This window comes from Taeniopygia guttata, chromosome 4 (assembly GCF_048771995.1).
Source record: "Taeniopygia guttata chromosome 4, bTaeGut7.mat, whole genome shotgun sequence".
NCBI classification, from domain to species: Eukaryota; Metazoa; Chordata; class Aves; order Passeriformes; family Estrildidae; genus Taeniopygia; species Taeniopygia guttata.
The window spans coordinates 47,412,698-47,428,848 of NC_133028.1; the positions used below are offsets into that span (position 1 = coordinate 47,412,698).

General features: G+C 42.6%; 1 protein-coding gene and 1 long non-coding RNA gene across 6 annotated transcripts in view; one reads left to right on the plus strand and one right to left on the minus strand.

Annotated features, from left to right (window-relative positions):
- Window positions 1-13,687, minus strand: part of NPNT (nephronectin) — a 48,867-nt gene extending 35,180 nt beyond the window's left edge. The window contains exons 1-3 of one of the 5 annotated variants that reach the window (XM_072928542.1): window positions 13,439-13,687; window positions 12,003-12,103; window positions 4,599-4,649 (exon numbers count right to left, since the gene is read on the minus strand). In XM_072928542.1, coding sequence (XP_072784643.1) covers window positions 4,599-4,649; window positions 12,003-12,103; window positions 13,439-13,509 — 223 coding nt within the window. In that variant the 5' untranslated portion in view covers window positions 13,510-13,687. The remainder of the gene's footprint in view (window positions 1-4,598; window positions 4,650-12,002; window positions 12,104-13,438) is intronic. The other 4 variants (XM_072928543.1, XM_032748170.3, XM_072928544.1 and 1 more) reach the window with 4 other exon arrangements.
- A 225-nt stretch (window positions 13,688-13,912) lies between these two features.
- LOC140683984 (uncharacterized) lies at window positions 13,913-15,096 on the plus strand. Its single transcript, XR_012055726.1, has 2 exons — window positions 13,913-14,064; window positions 14,801-15,096. It is a non-coding gene; the product is annotated as an uncharacterized lncRNA (long non-coding RNA).
- The last annotated feature ends 1,055 nt before the right edge of the window (window positions 15,097-16,151 follow it).

Consider the following 16,151-nt stretch of genomic DNA (forward strand, 5'->3'; position numbering starts at 1 on the left):
GAACTGAAATGTGAATGGGTAGTTTGGGTTTATGATGGGTTGTTTGGCTTTGGTTTTTTTTTTCAAGTGTGGGAGAGTGGAAGAAAGAATTTCTGGTGAAATCACATGCTCCTAGCAAAAGTTATGCTCGTGCAAAAGCCAGAAGCCACCAAGCTTCTGAGCCACTGCTTGCTGATGGTGGTATCCAAGCATTACTCAACAATTCTGAATTATTTTTAATTGTTGCATAAATACAACAAATTAAAAACACGTTCAACAAATTCATTATGGGTCTGTAATGCTGGGGGATGCTTTAATTTCATCTGTATTTTCTCACTGCACACAGTTCCCTCGCAACTGCTTTGGAAGGACACCTCACACTTGGTCAGATCCTCTGCACTAGGCTGCCCACTTTTTAGGGCATGGGTGACTACCACATGCCGTCTCCTCTAGTTCTTCTCTTCTAGAATTTTAACATTACTGATCTCTTTATTGACTACCAAACACTGGTGGAATCCTAACCAGAAGATTGCACTGCCTGGTTCCTACCTGCTTATTCCTCTTCATTTGTGGCCAACAATGGAAATCCCTCAGCTTTCTTAATGGACTATCTCTAGCAATTAAAATTATCTTTGGTTTTCCAGCACTCCTAGCTATGTTTTTTATTAAAACAGCATTGAGTACATTCTTGTATTCTTGTTCTCTGCTTTGCCTCCCAATTTCTGAACTTCTTTTTCATCTCTCTGAAACCTAAAATTATGCACAGAAATGCCTTCATCTGAAACAAACTATGCTAGCCATCTGCCTGAGTGGCCTTGTTTCTGCCCTTTCTTCCCAAGTAACATGCAGCCCCCCTATTTATTCTGACTCCATATCCCAGCTCCTTAAAATTCAATTTTAAGGCACAGCAAGTAATTTGTGCCGCAGCCCAGAAATGATTACATAGTGTAATCAGCTCCACATAACTTTATTGGATCCTCTTACACTGCTGATTGCAGAACACACTTCCCATCTTCAGATCATTTCTTACATTCCCCCCCACTGCCAGCTTTCTAACAAGGCTTGCATGTGGGTGAAAGAACCTTTCCTCCAGGCTGCCTCCTCCACCTGAACCTGGGTGCCTTCCTCCTATGGTGCTCACAGACCACAATGACAAGCTCCATAGTACTCCTCTCCCTCAGAGTCAGCTGCAGCTCTCATCTCTCTCTGTTTACTTTTTGCAAATCTTTGTAAATTCACATAACACGCTCAGGAAAATGAAACTGCCTTATTCACAGTAATTTTGACCTAGGATCCTGAAGGTATGAGCTAATTTGTAAAATAAATCATTGTAGATCCTTCAAAGTTGCATATTTCTTTTTTGTTCAACTACATACGTCAATTACTCACAACTGCAAGAGAATGCATAAAGTTTATCCCACCTCAAAGTTACTAGAAGGTGTTAAAAACACATCCTACGCCAAACTCACATTAGAGAATTACTTCTGAAAAAGTGACCTTGCTTCCCAAACAAGTGAATTAGGAGTCACAGAATGTATCTCTGCAGAGATTAATAAGCCTGACTAGGACAACTGGGTGTTAATTTTCAGTTAATTTCATCTGCACAACACTTCTTACTATATATTTTTTTTTTTTGGAAGATAATAAAGGTGCTTGACCAACTTCAGTAACTAGCAACTGACAATAACATCAGACAAAATGGTAGTATCTAATGCTTAAATATTTTTTCAGAAATTACTTGCCCTTATTTGTGACATTCATGTTGTCAAAATGTTCAAGTTTTTATCTGAAACATACATTCCATTAAGTGGCTCCTTATTTTTCATGCACAGCTCCAACACTTGCCCGAGTAAATCAGTTACTCAGTTTGCACTTATGATTCTAGTAACAGCACATTAACATGACAAACTGCAACCACTGTGGGCCATTCACTGCAGTGAATTCTTGGCTTGGCTATGACTGCTGCCAAATGTGTTTCTAAACCACACAGACAAATCCAGACCCTGGTTTATGAATGCCTTGCTATTCAGAACAGCTCTACACAGCACGCATAATTTAACACTGAAATCAATAGGATTTAGTGAAGTCAGTAAAAGTTAATCTAATGCTTATACACTTAAATACCCTTTTTTAAAAAATCAGCAGAAATCTGATCTAACACACGCAAATTAGAAAAGCAAGAACTATTTCATGGCTTTGTCAAGCTTTGTGTGTGCACTTCAAGTGGTTCACTAAAACTGCTTAAAGAATGGTGCTTATTGTCTCAAATGCCTGTTTGTTACCTGAATTTTTCTATGTGTTCACGGAATTAAAACAGGTAGAAATGATGTCTCTGTGTGGTGACAGAAGACAAACTGGGTCCTACTGATGTTTTGTTTATTTGAATATAAAACATCCACTGGCTTCCAGAGTGTAACTTCTGTATCACAGTAACAAAGCTGATTTCACAGACAGATGAATGGCTGAGTGCTTTGCTCCTCCCTGAGACTCTTGTGCCTCTGCCACAGGGAGTGCAAAAACAATCACAGAATCTCTAGACTGGAAGAGACCTTCAAGATCATCGAGTCCAACCCATGCCCTAAACCCTCAACTAAACCATGGCGTTGAGTGCCACATCCAATCTCTTTTAAAACACATCCAGGGATGGTGACTCCACCACCTCCCCGAGCCATTCCACTACTTTATCACTTTTTCTATAAAAACTTTTTCCTAATATCCAACCTCTATTTCCCTTGACGCAGCTTAAAGGTGCATCCTCTAATTCTGTCAGTTGTTTCGTGGGAGAAGAGACTGACCCCCCACTGACTACAGCAACCTTTCAGGAAGTTGTAGGGGTGGCCTTATCACTCTCCGAGTCTCCTTTTCTCCAAGCTAAACACCCCCAGCTCCCTCAGCCATTCCTCACAGGGCTTGTGTTCCAAGCCCCTCACCAGCCTCATTGCCTCCTCTAGACACACTCCAGCATCTCAACATCCTTTCCAAACTGAGGGCCCAGAACTGGACACAGCACTCAAGGTGCAGCCTCACCAGTGCTGAGTACAGGGAGAAAATGACCTCCCTGCTCCTGCTGGCCACACCATTCCTGACACAGGCCAGGATGCCCTTGGCCTTCTTGGCCACCAGGCCACACTGCTGGCTCATGCTCCTGCTGGCCACACCATTCCTGACACAGGCCAGGATGCCCTTGGCCTTCTTGGCCACCAGGCCACACTGCTGGCTCATGTTCAGCTGCTGTCACCAGCACCTCCAGGTCCCTTTCTGCCTGGGCACTGTCCAGCCACACCGTCCCCAGCCTGTAACGCTGCAGGGGGTTATTGTGGCCAAAATACAGGACTCGGCACTTGGACTTATTAAACTTCACCCTATTGGACTCTGCCCATTCAACCAACCCTTCCAGGTCTCTCTGCAGGGCCTTTCTCCCCTCCAACAGATCAACACATGCCCCTAACTTGGTGTCATCTGCAAATTTACCAATGAAGGACTCAATCCCCTCATCCATGACATCAATGAAGATGTTGAACAGAACAGATCCCAGCACAGACCCCTGAGGGACACCACTGGTGTCTGGCCCCAGCTGGATGCAGCACCGTCCACCAGCACTCTCTGGGCCATCCAGCCAGTTCCTAACCCAGCAAAGAGTGCTCCTGTCCCAGCCATGGGCTGCAGCTTCTCCAGGAGTGTGCTGTGGGAGACAGTGTCAGAGGCCTTGCTGAACTCCAAACAGACAACATCCACAGCCTTTCCTGCATCCACCAGGAGGGTCACCTGGTCATAGAAGGAGACCAGGTTGGTCAAACACAACCTATCCCTCCTAAAGCCATGCTGGCCGGGTCTGATACCCTGGCCATCCTATAAATGCTGGATGATGACACTCAGTATAAACTGTGCCATGACCTTACCGGGTACTGAGGTCAGGCTAACTGGTCTATAATTACCAGGATCCTCCTTCCCACTCTTTTTGTGAATGGGTACCACATTGGCCAGCTTCCAGTCATTTGGAACCTCACCAGTGAGCCAGGAACAAACAAGACACATCAATTCCTAAGCAGCAACAGACTACAGCCACAGGTACCAAAGTAAACTATGTTGATTTCTTTTTGCTCTAGCGTGCCAGGTTCTACACTGCTGGAGACCAAGGGCTGTAGTTTCCCTGTTCTGGGAAGGACAACCTGTAGTGGAAGTGCAAAGCAGGCAGTGGGAGTCAGTGAGTGCCTCAGCCACCCCAAAATAACCTCTCACTGCACATGATTCAATGCCATGAAAGCAAATTAGGCCTCCTAGTTCTGACAGCTTGTAAATGCATTGCTGGTAGTACAAATAATTTGCAGAAAGGGAAAAATACTGCACAGGGCTTGAGGGTAAAATAAAGAAAAGGAGTGAAAAGGGAAAAAGCAATATATTTTAGAAAATAAGTGTATCATTGTAGAGGCATCTGGGACAAAATAGCCCTGTTAATTTCTTTCCCCCATCATCTTCCCCAAATGCTTAAAAAAATGAAAGACAACAAAAAATTACCTTCTTGTCACATATTAAAATTTTCATGTAAATGTATGACTTCAAGGCCATAACTCCAAGTCATAAACTTGCCAAAAGTATTTCAAGAAATATGTTCAGCTAACCTTTGGGCTGGCACCTTAGGCTGGCTATTCTCTGCCTTAAGACGTAGAATGCTGCAAAACAAATATCCAAAAGAGAAATTCCAGCTGCTTTTTTTTTTTTTTTTTTTTTTTTTTTCTGTAAGGAGGATGGACTTGGCTGTGGTTTTTATCAACTTGTTACATTCCTGGAGAATTACATACATTCAACATTCTCAGCTTTTCTGAAATAAAAAAAAATTCTGGTACACATTTAAAAATGGAAATACCTTACATCAGTATTTCATTTTGAGGTTTAACAAATACATTTTGATACATAAGAGTAATTAAATATAATGATGTGATGCTATTCTTATTCAATCAACTAAGGAACTAAACTTTGTCAAGCTTCATACAGCAAGAAGTTGCAATAATTCTCATGTTTCACGGTTCAGGTTCAACATCTCCATAAACAGAGCACAAATGCTTTTCTTAAAGACACAGTATCCTTTCATTTAAGTATGAGTATGTATTTTTAATTTAACGCTGTGTCTCCACAGCTCAAACACAAAGGTCTAGCATCTGGATGCTCATTTAAGAGCAATTAAAATTACACCCAGTTATATGTATCTGAACATCTGCAACCAATAAACGTGTTGGCGCACAAATTTACTGGTCATTTTTATAACATTTAAAAATGTAATGTCATCTAAATTAAAACTTAGAAGCCTTTTCAGCTCTTACTACCACATGAAACAAGATATGCTACACAACTAACATAAGATGAAAACTCAGATATATGTTTCAGGCTATTTGAAATAATTTTATTTGCCAATAAATTTAATGCTAGCAGCATGGCTTGTTAGGCTGCACAGCCTTGTGATAGCAGGCTGGGACTTGAGCAACAGCATCTCTTTGTATTTTAAGTAGTGTGCGACCAACACTTCAGGGTTTTCTATCACTGAAACTTATACTAGTTTAAATTAGCTTTAACTAGGAAGTCCCTTAGCCTTGGCTACAGTGAAAGGAAGTTGCTCAGGTTGTTGCTGGGCTTTCAGAGAAGATGCAATTATAAGTATACTATAGTTGCAATTGGTTAAATTGATTACTGATGACATTTCCTTAGAAAAAAGCAGGCTGCAAAACTACTAATCTGCATATGAAGTGCATGAGGAATGCAGTAGGGAAATAGAAAAGGATACTGTACCTTTAACCCAGTCAAGTCATGCTTTAAAGGCATAAAGGTTCTAAACTGGAAAAAACTGAATAAAAATAGCAAAACCTCATTTTTATTCTTGAATAGCAGTGTAAAGCAGTATTGCAATTCTGTATAAAATACCTTTTCTTTGAAAAGTACCAGGGATGCACAAAAATATCAGTCATTTTATAAAAAGCAGACATGCTCTATATCAGTATTTATTCAACACTGCCAACACAATGCATTAATTCAGACTGTGATCTTGCAATCCCAAATTCAGTAGCAAAATTCTCACTTACTTTAGGGATGTTTCTGCTAGTGGATCAGCCTCCTAGAAACCAGTATTTTCACAGGTCATTATTGATACTATCATGGTTTTATTTTTGTGCATCTTGGACTATACAGAATTGCCATTTCCACTGAAAGCAATGTTACATGCAGGAAACAGAAATCCTAAGCTGCCCATGGCCTCTTCTCCCATTGATGTGTTGGATGATTTATATGGGTAAACTCCCATCAATTTCATATTCACCAATACAAAATCTCTTTGTAAGCATCAATGAGAGCACAGCCACTGCTGCCTCCCCCTCCCACCACCTCACACCCCTGTAAGAGATTACACAGAAAAAGTACACAGCCTTTGAGCTCATTAGGACAGCAGCACAGACACTGCAAGAGCCTTCCCAAGGGTTGTGAGAAGGCAACAACATGCACAGTTCCCAGCAAAGCACTCAGTTATGCCTGCATCTGCTATACATCAACTTGTAGACGCTCTTCTCTCTTGCAAGTCCTCTTTAGAACTTCCTGAAATCATATGCTTTCTACCAGGTTTGGCTAAATCTAAATGCCAGCCTGACATCCTTCAATTAACACTTTTTTAACGATGCTAAGCTAAGGGGAGGTGTAAACTGATGGTTTGACTTTATACATCCTTGACTGTTCTCTCCCTAGGCCTTTTAGCCAATTGTGGTGGAAAATTACTTTGTTGACCTACTCTGGGTGTGATTCCTAGGTAAAACATTCAAACCTCAACACAGGGAGATAACCAGATGGAGTTACAGCTGATGGGCTCTCTGGAAGAGCACCCTCATCTTCACCACCCCTTCTTGAGACACACTGCATGGATTTTCTTACTGTTTAAGGAGAATTACACATAGAAATGGGTGAAGTCATCAAATATCACAGCTTATCAAACCCATGTTAAGTTTTATTCCTATTAAGCATCTTCTGTTGGTCAAACTTTCTATCTATCAAACAAAATCTGCTAATTCCAACAGTCACACAGACTCCAGTCAGCAGAGGATCTGACAGTAGACCTGCATTTGTTTATACAAGGTGCAGATATGGTCTTCTCTTCTGTATCTATGTTAACACAGCAAAAGGAACTATTTTTGCCTTCACCTCCAGCAAAGGAGTTGTCCAAACTGTAATGCAGAATGAGAATACAAGCCACATCATATTGCTTTTCTTTTAAAAATCCTGCTTAACTTTTTAAATCTATGTTAAAGTATTATCTCTTTCCACATTTTTTTGCTGTTAAACTGCAGCTAAAATTTTGAAACAATCTTCACATCTGTCGTGTACCTTGACTATGTATAACTGGTGTACAAATCAATTACAAACAGACACACAGCCAGGTTCAAAGCAGGTGTATTTTGTTCATGAAAAACACACACACAGGCAGAAACCATTTTGATAGCTTTTGAAAGAACTACAGAGATATTTGTAAGCCAGCTAAAAGAGAGGCAGACAGATCATTAGCTTTAAGAACAATTTTGCGGGAACCTAGATAGATGAGTGGCAAAAATACACACAAAGAATTATTTTCTGTATTTGTGCAAGATGCGTGCAAGGACACATGTCCTGACTTGATTTTCCCTGTGTCCTTTAAAACCCCTTGAATGGGCTCTGGGTCAGGACAACACATTCAGTACCACAGATGCTGTTGCCTTACAATGTAAAAGCACTTGGGAATTAAAAATGCACTACTGATACCTGCTGTCAGCAAAAATACTGTGTCACAGGAAGTCGCCTCCTCTGCTCTGAGAAAAGAATTCAGAAGCAACTCCTTCTACCCTTCACTTTTACTCTGGGTTATAGCTCAGCTGTGTGCACAACAGTAAGACATAAAGCAAAACAACAACCTTATTTTTACTCATATTTCATCAGGTAATTTATCAACATACCTTCTTTCAGAGAGGAAAGCTTTTGTGTGATTATTCCCACTTACAGCTATTACTCCCACTCCCACTAATTAAAGTGCAAGTAAATCCTGCAGGCTGGGCAACAACATGGGATTTTTGGACTAATGTCAAGTGGGATATTTAATATCTAACTTCAGAGCATTGATGCCGTGAGTCCCTCAGAGAGTAAAGGATCAACTCTATCAATGATGAGGGCACTTCATGAGAGCTAATAGTTGGTGTTAAAACATAATTTCTGTTGCTTCCAAATTAGCCTTTCTACACACCAAGTTGAATTAATCTTTTACAAACCAAATCAAAATCTAAGAAAAGCTACTTAGTTATGTTAATGATGGAAGATATGCATAGTTCTAGATCTAAGCCACTAAACAAGTCTGGATGTATTTTCAATTTACAAGGACTAAGAAATGCCAATTAATTTGAGTTACATTTGTTCAGACCCTTTGAAAATATGCCTAGGTTTTTATCACTCTCAAAATGCAGTTAGCTGCCTAAACATGGATCTCACTCGGGTATTCAAAACCTGCAAGAAAGAAAAATAAAAAAAAAAAAAATCCAACCTGTTTCAAAGTTCTTGATTCTTTCAGTTTGAAGGACACCTTCTAAGCACATGTACTGGAATTTGAAAGGGCATTTGGGAAAGGAATTTCTTGTCACTGCAGAGTGAATATTTCTACTGGCTGAGATGTTACAGCTGACACTGACAGGCTCTGGAAGCAAGCTTACAGACCTACGTGCACAAGTCTTGATTAGTGTAAAGAGGAGACAGAGGATGTTGTAAAGAAAGAAGTGTAAATTAAAGGAGGGCCCTATTTCAACTTCTTCCTACATGTTTATAAGAGCAGAAGACAGCTGAGTTGTTATGCTGAATGAGGTTGCTAAGCAGCACTGAGCATGACTATGCTCCACGTGCACTCCTTTGCCAGTCAAAGGGACATAAAAGGAGTAACTTCACATTTCACAAAACCAAGTTTAGCTAACACAGCTCAGTTTCAATTTGCAACTCTTTGGATGGATTATGGATGGAAGATCAGGAGCACAGAGTCACCAAGGCTTAAGACCTTAATGACACACGTCAGCTGCACCACACTCGTGCTCTGCTAGAGCTGACACATTCAGGTTTAAGCATTTGTCACAATTGAACCATTACCTTAAATTACACAGCTGGTTTAAACAAACATTTTTATTCTCAATAGCTGTAGGCAGAGGGCACATCCACACGTACTTGGTGGAGCAGCTCAGCTGGACAGCAGAAAACACATCCAGGTATTTTAGTGACCACTTGGCCTTGACTCATCACAGTTCAGAGGTCTTTGCAAACTGGGACCACCCTATCACGTATCTGTGAGCCTGCTCCACTCTGGCTCCAGCACAGCTCTCACCTTATATTTGTTGTCAGAAGGATAAATTCAGAGATAATTAGTGCTCTTGTGGTAAATTATGTGTGAGTAAGCAGGTGAGAGTCCAAAGGTGCTCTAGCAGTTGCAGGCATACCAAGGATGGCTCAAGCTGGTTTGAAAAACAGCAGTTCCAACTCACTAATAAAGAGCTCAGCATTACTGCCTAAATATTGAAGCTTCTTTTGGACACATTTATAAATTGGGTCTCACTACTAACTTTTACGTCTGACCCTACACTTGTTTTCCTTGTGCAAACAGAACTTGTACTATCAACACCAAAGAAAATGCACATCTAGTAGAGAAAGTCTGACACCTATTTATGCCACTCATTTTGGGAACAGGGCTAAGAGCTTTACCTTGACCAGAGAGAAGGCAAAGGAAATAATCATGTACGTGGCTTTTTGGAAAATTTTCAGTGATATTCCTTTGTACAGTAAAATACCCAAGTTTTAATTTGAGGCCAGGAATGTTGCCTTCTGTGCCAGGTTAATCCTACATACTGGGTGCCACATTCCCAAAGTGGAGAGTTGACTACAGATTTTCTATTTGGCTGCAAGCACCAGCGAGATTCACTTCCATTTAGTGTAATCTCCTGCTTTGTGATATGTCTGGAATTTTCACCACCCACAGCTGGGGCAGATTTTCATGTTTTATTTTGCCAATAGTTTGACTCCCATTTAGAACAGAGAAGGAGCTGCTGATGGTTTCAGTAAAATTTTCACCCAAATATCTGAGACTCTTCTGACCCAGCAATTCAAAAATTATCAGTATGTAAAGAAAAAAAAAAGGGGGAAAATGCTTTTTGACACCTAAGTGATAACTGTATTCTTTTGAAAGTCTGGTCCCAATTACTGGAGATGATCCCAGAAAATACCTATCTACATGTGCATAGAGACAAATTTGTGGATAATGGACTAAAATGCAGTGGAAGGAGGTGAGCATTCACCTACCTTTAGCCATAAAGAAAAAAGCATTTATAGTATCTGGAAAAGCTAGCACTAAAAATTAAATAACTGACAGAATTCAAAGAACAACAAATATGTTATACTTTCTGCGTAATACTACTTTTGTCTCATTTCCAATTTTTAATTATTAATCTTTTTAGTATAAATTTATGCAACTTCTGTCTCCCAAGATCATAAAAATGCAAACACAAATCAGATTGGGTAATAATGAGAAATTAACTTTCACCTAAGCATGAGCTATGATTTATGGTCGCAATATGGAAGACAACTTGTCTAAGAAAAGTGACACACTAGGTTGGACTCTTTTGGTTTTGGTTTGTTTGTTTTAAATCAAATTATTGATATTTGCCAGTTAAGCCTTCATAGCCTCAAACATTTAAACACACAGTGATTTTCAAATAAAACTGCATCACGAAAGATGGACATAGATCCTATTGCCTCTGGAGTAGCCTCAATCAAGCAACTAAATATTCTTCTTCTGTCTTCATAAATATTCATGCCAAGGCAAGGATTACTTGTTACCAATTAGAGCCCTAAAAATCAAAATTATTCATAGATAATTGAGAGATATCAACCTGAGAACTCTGCATCAAAGAAACAGTATCAGGGATGTTGCATTCCAGAAGTACTTTCTTTAGTTTTTTACTAGTCATCTTATGTAACTATTAAACACTGTGGGCTTCTAACATACTTGGGAAGAGAGAAACCAGTTTTGCTGTTTACAGATTTGAACAAAACCTTTGCTGAGAGTTGCATTTCCAAGGCTTTTCCTATCTTTGCCAAATATTTGACCTGCAGACTATGAACTTACAGCATTTAACACCTGTTTTATTTTGGAAATGGCTTGGCACAAAATTATCTCATCCACATATGTTTCTGTCTAAATAAAAAAATAAAATAAAAAAAGCTAAGGACCAGTGTTTATAGGCTTGCTTCTGCAAAAACTTCAGGATGTCCTTCATGTATGAGTGTTAAACACATGAGTAAGCATCCTCAGTATGAAAGGCTGTAATTTTAACAAGCTGAAGTCTCTACACCACTCCTAACAATTTTAATTTCTAGACAGTACTAGCTGCCTCCACAGAATTCCTACTGAAGGTGTAGTTAATGATGAAGACTTATCTACTGTTTTATCCTGCAGTCATATCAAAGAGTCTTGATAGATGTGAGAATCTCAGAGATGTTTTTCTTCACGTGTGACCCAGTAAAAGGATGCTGTCAGGCAGATTTATTCCCTTAGTTTGGGTTTACTGAAAGAACACTTGAGCTTAATACTTATTGGAACATTTCCATCAAAATTTCTAAGTGAAATATCAGTAATTTTGGTTTCCTTCTTGGATGCAAATATTATCACCTTGCAATACCTGTAACATGACACAGCGTAGTTACACCAGGTTATAAGATCAGAGCACGAAACAAAGCAGAAGCCAAACAGAAATTTTCAAATTCTCATTGCCCTAAAGTAAAACTCCATTTTACTTTATTTGACTGCAATCATTTTTAGCACTGTTAAAAACAGACAGAATTTTAACATGACAGCATCCTTCTAAGTCAGTCAGGCGCACACGTGCAAAGCCTAGCCCTGCATTGTAAGGATGTGTGTGAACACGTGAAAGACATGACTAGGTGTGTACAAGCCTTCTCTACAAGTGACTAGAAGCCCCAGCAGCAGTGATACTCACGTTGGCACTGTCCCCAGGCCACTCGGGCCCAGCCCCAGCAGCAGTCAATTCTGCTTCCAAACCGACACAGTCCTGCAGAAGAGACCATATGTCTGGGCCACCTGTACAAGACAGTTCAACAAAGTCTGGTGAAACATTTTAAAAGTAGCTCATAGCATCCTAGAGTAAAAAAAAAAAAATTAATCTACCAACCAACCAAAAAACCCAAAAGACAAAGAACAGCAAATACCTCTCCTGTGTATAGAGATATATAATTTTTTTTTTCATTTTTTTGAAGAGAGTAACTGCTCTCAGCTGAGCCTTGGGATATTTCTATCATTAATACTTTGTTTAGTTCAAACAATTCAAATGCCAACAGGTGAAGAAGGGAAATAATAGGATAATGAGCAAAGCCTGAAAAAGCTAACATGCTTTGAAGTATGCTCATTGCTGCCACTCCCAGGCTGGCACTGAACAGAAGTTCAGAAGTCTGAAACAGAACCTACAGTATGGAATAAACGCCATCATAAAGTTTTACAATATATGAAAAATTTTCTCACTGAAACATAAAAGGAAAAAAAGAATGAAAAAAATATCTTCTTGGACTGTTAAACAGAAATAAAATACAAAATGAGAGCTGTAGTCTTATTCCAAGGAAAAGATACCACAGCCTCACACAGCTACAAACTATTGACACGAAGCAGTAATGTCTTTAAACGACAGGCTGAAACCCCGTGAGCGCTGCATGTGAACAGATCCTATTAAAAAAAAACCAAACCCATAAATAATCCCTGGGGAGGGCGGGGGTCGCGCTGGCCGCTTGCCCCGCACGGCGCAGTGCCCGCTCCCTGCAGCGCCGCCGGTCGCGACACTTGACACGACACGACGCGACACGGCCCGCGGGCACACGCGCCCCGAGCTTCGTGTCAGAACTTGAGCCGCGATCCCCGCCGCCGTATGCTTCGACTGCCTCCGGGCGTCAATAAGCTAATTTTATCTCTGCAGCACGCGATGCGCTTTGTTTTTAATTCTTGCGGGACGCAGCCCCGCCAGAGCAATAAACTTATCTTACACCTAAGCCCGTGTTTAGGCTGCCGAGCACCGCGCGGCACCGGGCAGGGCGGGAGGCTCGGGGGCCGGCGGGCCCGTGCCGGGAGCCCCGGGAGCGCCCTCGGCGGCCCCGCGCCTCCACCTGCGCCCCCCGGCCGGCCAGCCCGCGGGCACCGCCGCCCGCACCGGGGAGCGGAGCGCCACACGCCTCCTGCCCAGGGCTCCGGCCGCCCCCGCCTCGCCGGCAGCCAGCCCCGGGGGCCGGTGCAGGCAGGAGCCCGGGGACCACCACGGCGCGCCGCGTCAAAAAGGGGAGAGCCCGGGCTACCTCCGCTCTCCCCGAGGGAACGCCGACTTGGCCCTGCCCGGCCGGTCCCGGCCGCCGCCCCCGCTCTCCCCGCGCCTACCTTCTGTCAAATTCCCCGGCCGCCCCCAGCGAGAGGCAGGACGCCAGGAGCAGCCGCAGGGAGAGCTCCATGGCCGGCGGGAGCTCCGCTGGCCGCCGAGGCAGCCCCGGGCAAGCGGCGGTGGCGGAGGCGTTCCCGCTGCCGGGCGGGCGGGGGTCCGGCTGCCGCCCAGGCCGGCCGCGCTGCCGCGGCTCCGGAGCGGCGGCGAGCTCGGCGCCCTCCCTTTCCCGTTCCCTCTCCTTCTCCCTGCCCGCCCGCCTGGCTGCCAGGCGGAGGAGGCGCGGCGCGGGGAGCGGCAGCGCCGCCCGACCCCGGCAGAGGCGCCCGCCGCCCGCCCGGGGCCGCCTCCCCCTGCCAGGGGCACCTGGCGTGCGTGGGACACCTGGGGCGGGAGAGAGCGGTAGCGAGCCCCAGCCGCTGCGGACAGCGAGGCACAAACCGCGCTCTGGGGGCACCGAGAAGGGTGGGCTTCCTTGTCATGAGCTTTTGTATCTTGAACTTCCTGAAGGAAGATGGTTACGCCCTCCTCTCTGCAAAGCTCCCGTCTAAACCAAGAGCGTCACGATCCGACCTTCTTTTACCAACGAAACCTCCCCAACAACAAAGCTGTTTTAAAGACTTGCAAGGTATATATGGTTTTTTTCTGTCTCAAATACTCCTATTAATAGCTCTTGGGTGTTGGCGTGTGTGACATCAGGTGTCCAGCCCTTCCAGAAGAACAGGTGATAAGTTTAAATACTAACCACACAGCATGTTATGTGCTTGCACTGCTACCGACAGCAATGACTGCATCTGTACTCACCACTAACATGTTAAAATACAGCCCTTATTTTTGTTTGGTTTCTATGAACTATGGCTTTGAGACTTACCAAAGGACACTTCTAATAGCAGCCTGTCACCAGTTTAGGGTCAGAGCTGTTCTGGGATCTCTCTGGTTACAGACAGATGGGGTCAAGCACTGAGACTGGGTTGCAGCGTTTGTTTAAATTATGCCTACATCAAGGCTAAAGCTCATCAGCTGTTCCTACAAGAGTCTGGCTGTAGCTTAGAAGCAGAAAACGAGAATTTTCCCTGGATTGTGCTATTATACATAAGCCAAACCCTTCAGAAAGCGGCTGGATACCCACCACGACTTTTCCACCCTAAAAACACTTCACAGATTATTCAAGTTATACTGCACAAAGGTGGCAAATTTTTGCACAACATACAGGTTGTGCTAGTAAGCCTTGAAAAATTACACCTTTCCTCAGAATGGTTTTACTACTTTGTGCTCATATTTGAGCAGAAGATCTCCTCCAATGCTCCTTCCCCTCTTTTATTCATCTTTTCGTGACCATACAATTCCCATGATTTTGTCCACAGCATCAGCTCAGAACTTCTCAGACACAGGGGAAGAAACAACTGTAGAACCTGCAAGGGGATGATTCTGCAAGGTGCTTGTACCTGTGCTCAGATAACATCCAAGCCCCCTCAGAGAACTCGGATATAAAAATTGCACTGAGGACCAAACCTGGTTCCATCCATTCACTTGAGAAGCTGATAGCCAAGCAGTGAATGCAGTGACACGATGCTGTTTGGGAAAGACAGAAGAGCATCTGGCTTGTATTAGATCCCTGCTGAAATATACAGCTGATTGCCAGCTCTTGACTGATTGATAATTGTTTTTTTTTCTCTTGGATGTGTGGTGTAGTATAAGAGACTTTGCAGATTTAATGGGCAAAAGGGGTAAACAGAAGGATTTCTTTCTGGCAAAAGCGTCTGTATGTGCCTTTCCATCTTGTAGGGAAAAAAAAAAAAAGTGTACACAAATTACACCACTGCCAAGTCCAGGACATGTGCCAAAACCAACATTTGAACATCACTCTGAATTAAGGTCTAGGGCAACCTGACACTTTCCCTCCCATGTCTAAAGGGACATGTAATAAAATCAATTCCTTGAATGCAATGCTGCATAATGGTACTTAATGTACACAACAATTTTAAAGCACATACTATTCCTTTAAGGCATGTTCACTTGCAAATGGCAGTAAGATCATTTCATCTCTCCAGACTGCACTGAGTATTTAAGACTTCCTCAGCAGCCTGTTTGACTCTCTTCTATGTTAATACTAGTGTGCTGGTCAGACATGGTGCCTACTCTAATTAAGATTGTCTGCTCTTGGTTGACTTCTGCTGCCTTTACAATTTGTTTTGGAACATCAACCCAGAAAACCAGTTAACCAGTCACTGAAAGATCACATATTACACTTCCATACCCATCAGTGGAACTGAACATCCACTCACTTGTGAATTCATTTGTTTTGGCAATGGTTCATCATGACTAGTGGAGTTCTTTAAACAAGGCAGTTTCTCATATCCATGATAGTAGAAGGATTACTGAGTGACTGTCCAACAACCGGATCTCTTGATCAGTTAAAGATGTATTAAGTTGTGTGAGTATGCATCAAGATACTGTATAGAAGATGGAGGTGGAGAAGTTGTTGGCAGTATGACAGTAAAAAGCACTTTTGCGCCTTATGTTAGAGAAGAAGTATGAAAGTCTGGCAAAATGCTGATGCCATCGGGTGGGCTGACCTGATGTCCATCAAGACTTAACTAACTCTAGAAGTCCAGCAGCTGTGCATCAAATACTCAGATGATTGACTAGAACAAATGTCCAAATAGTTTCTTTAAAGATACTGGCATGACAATTGGTTAAGCATAACATGATTGT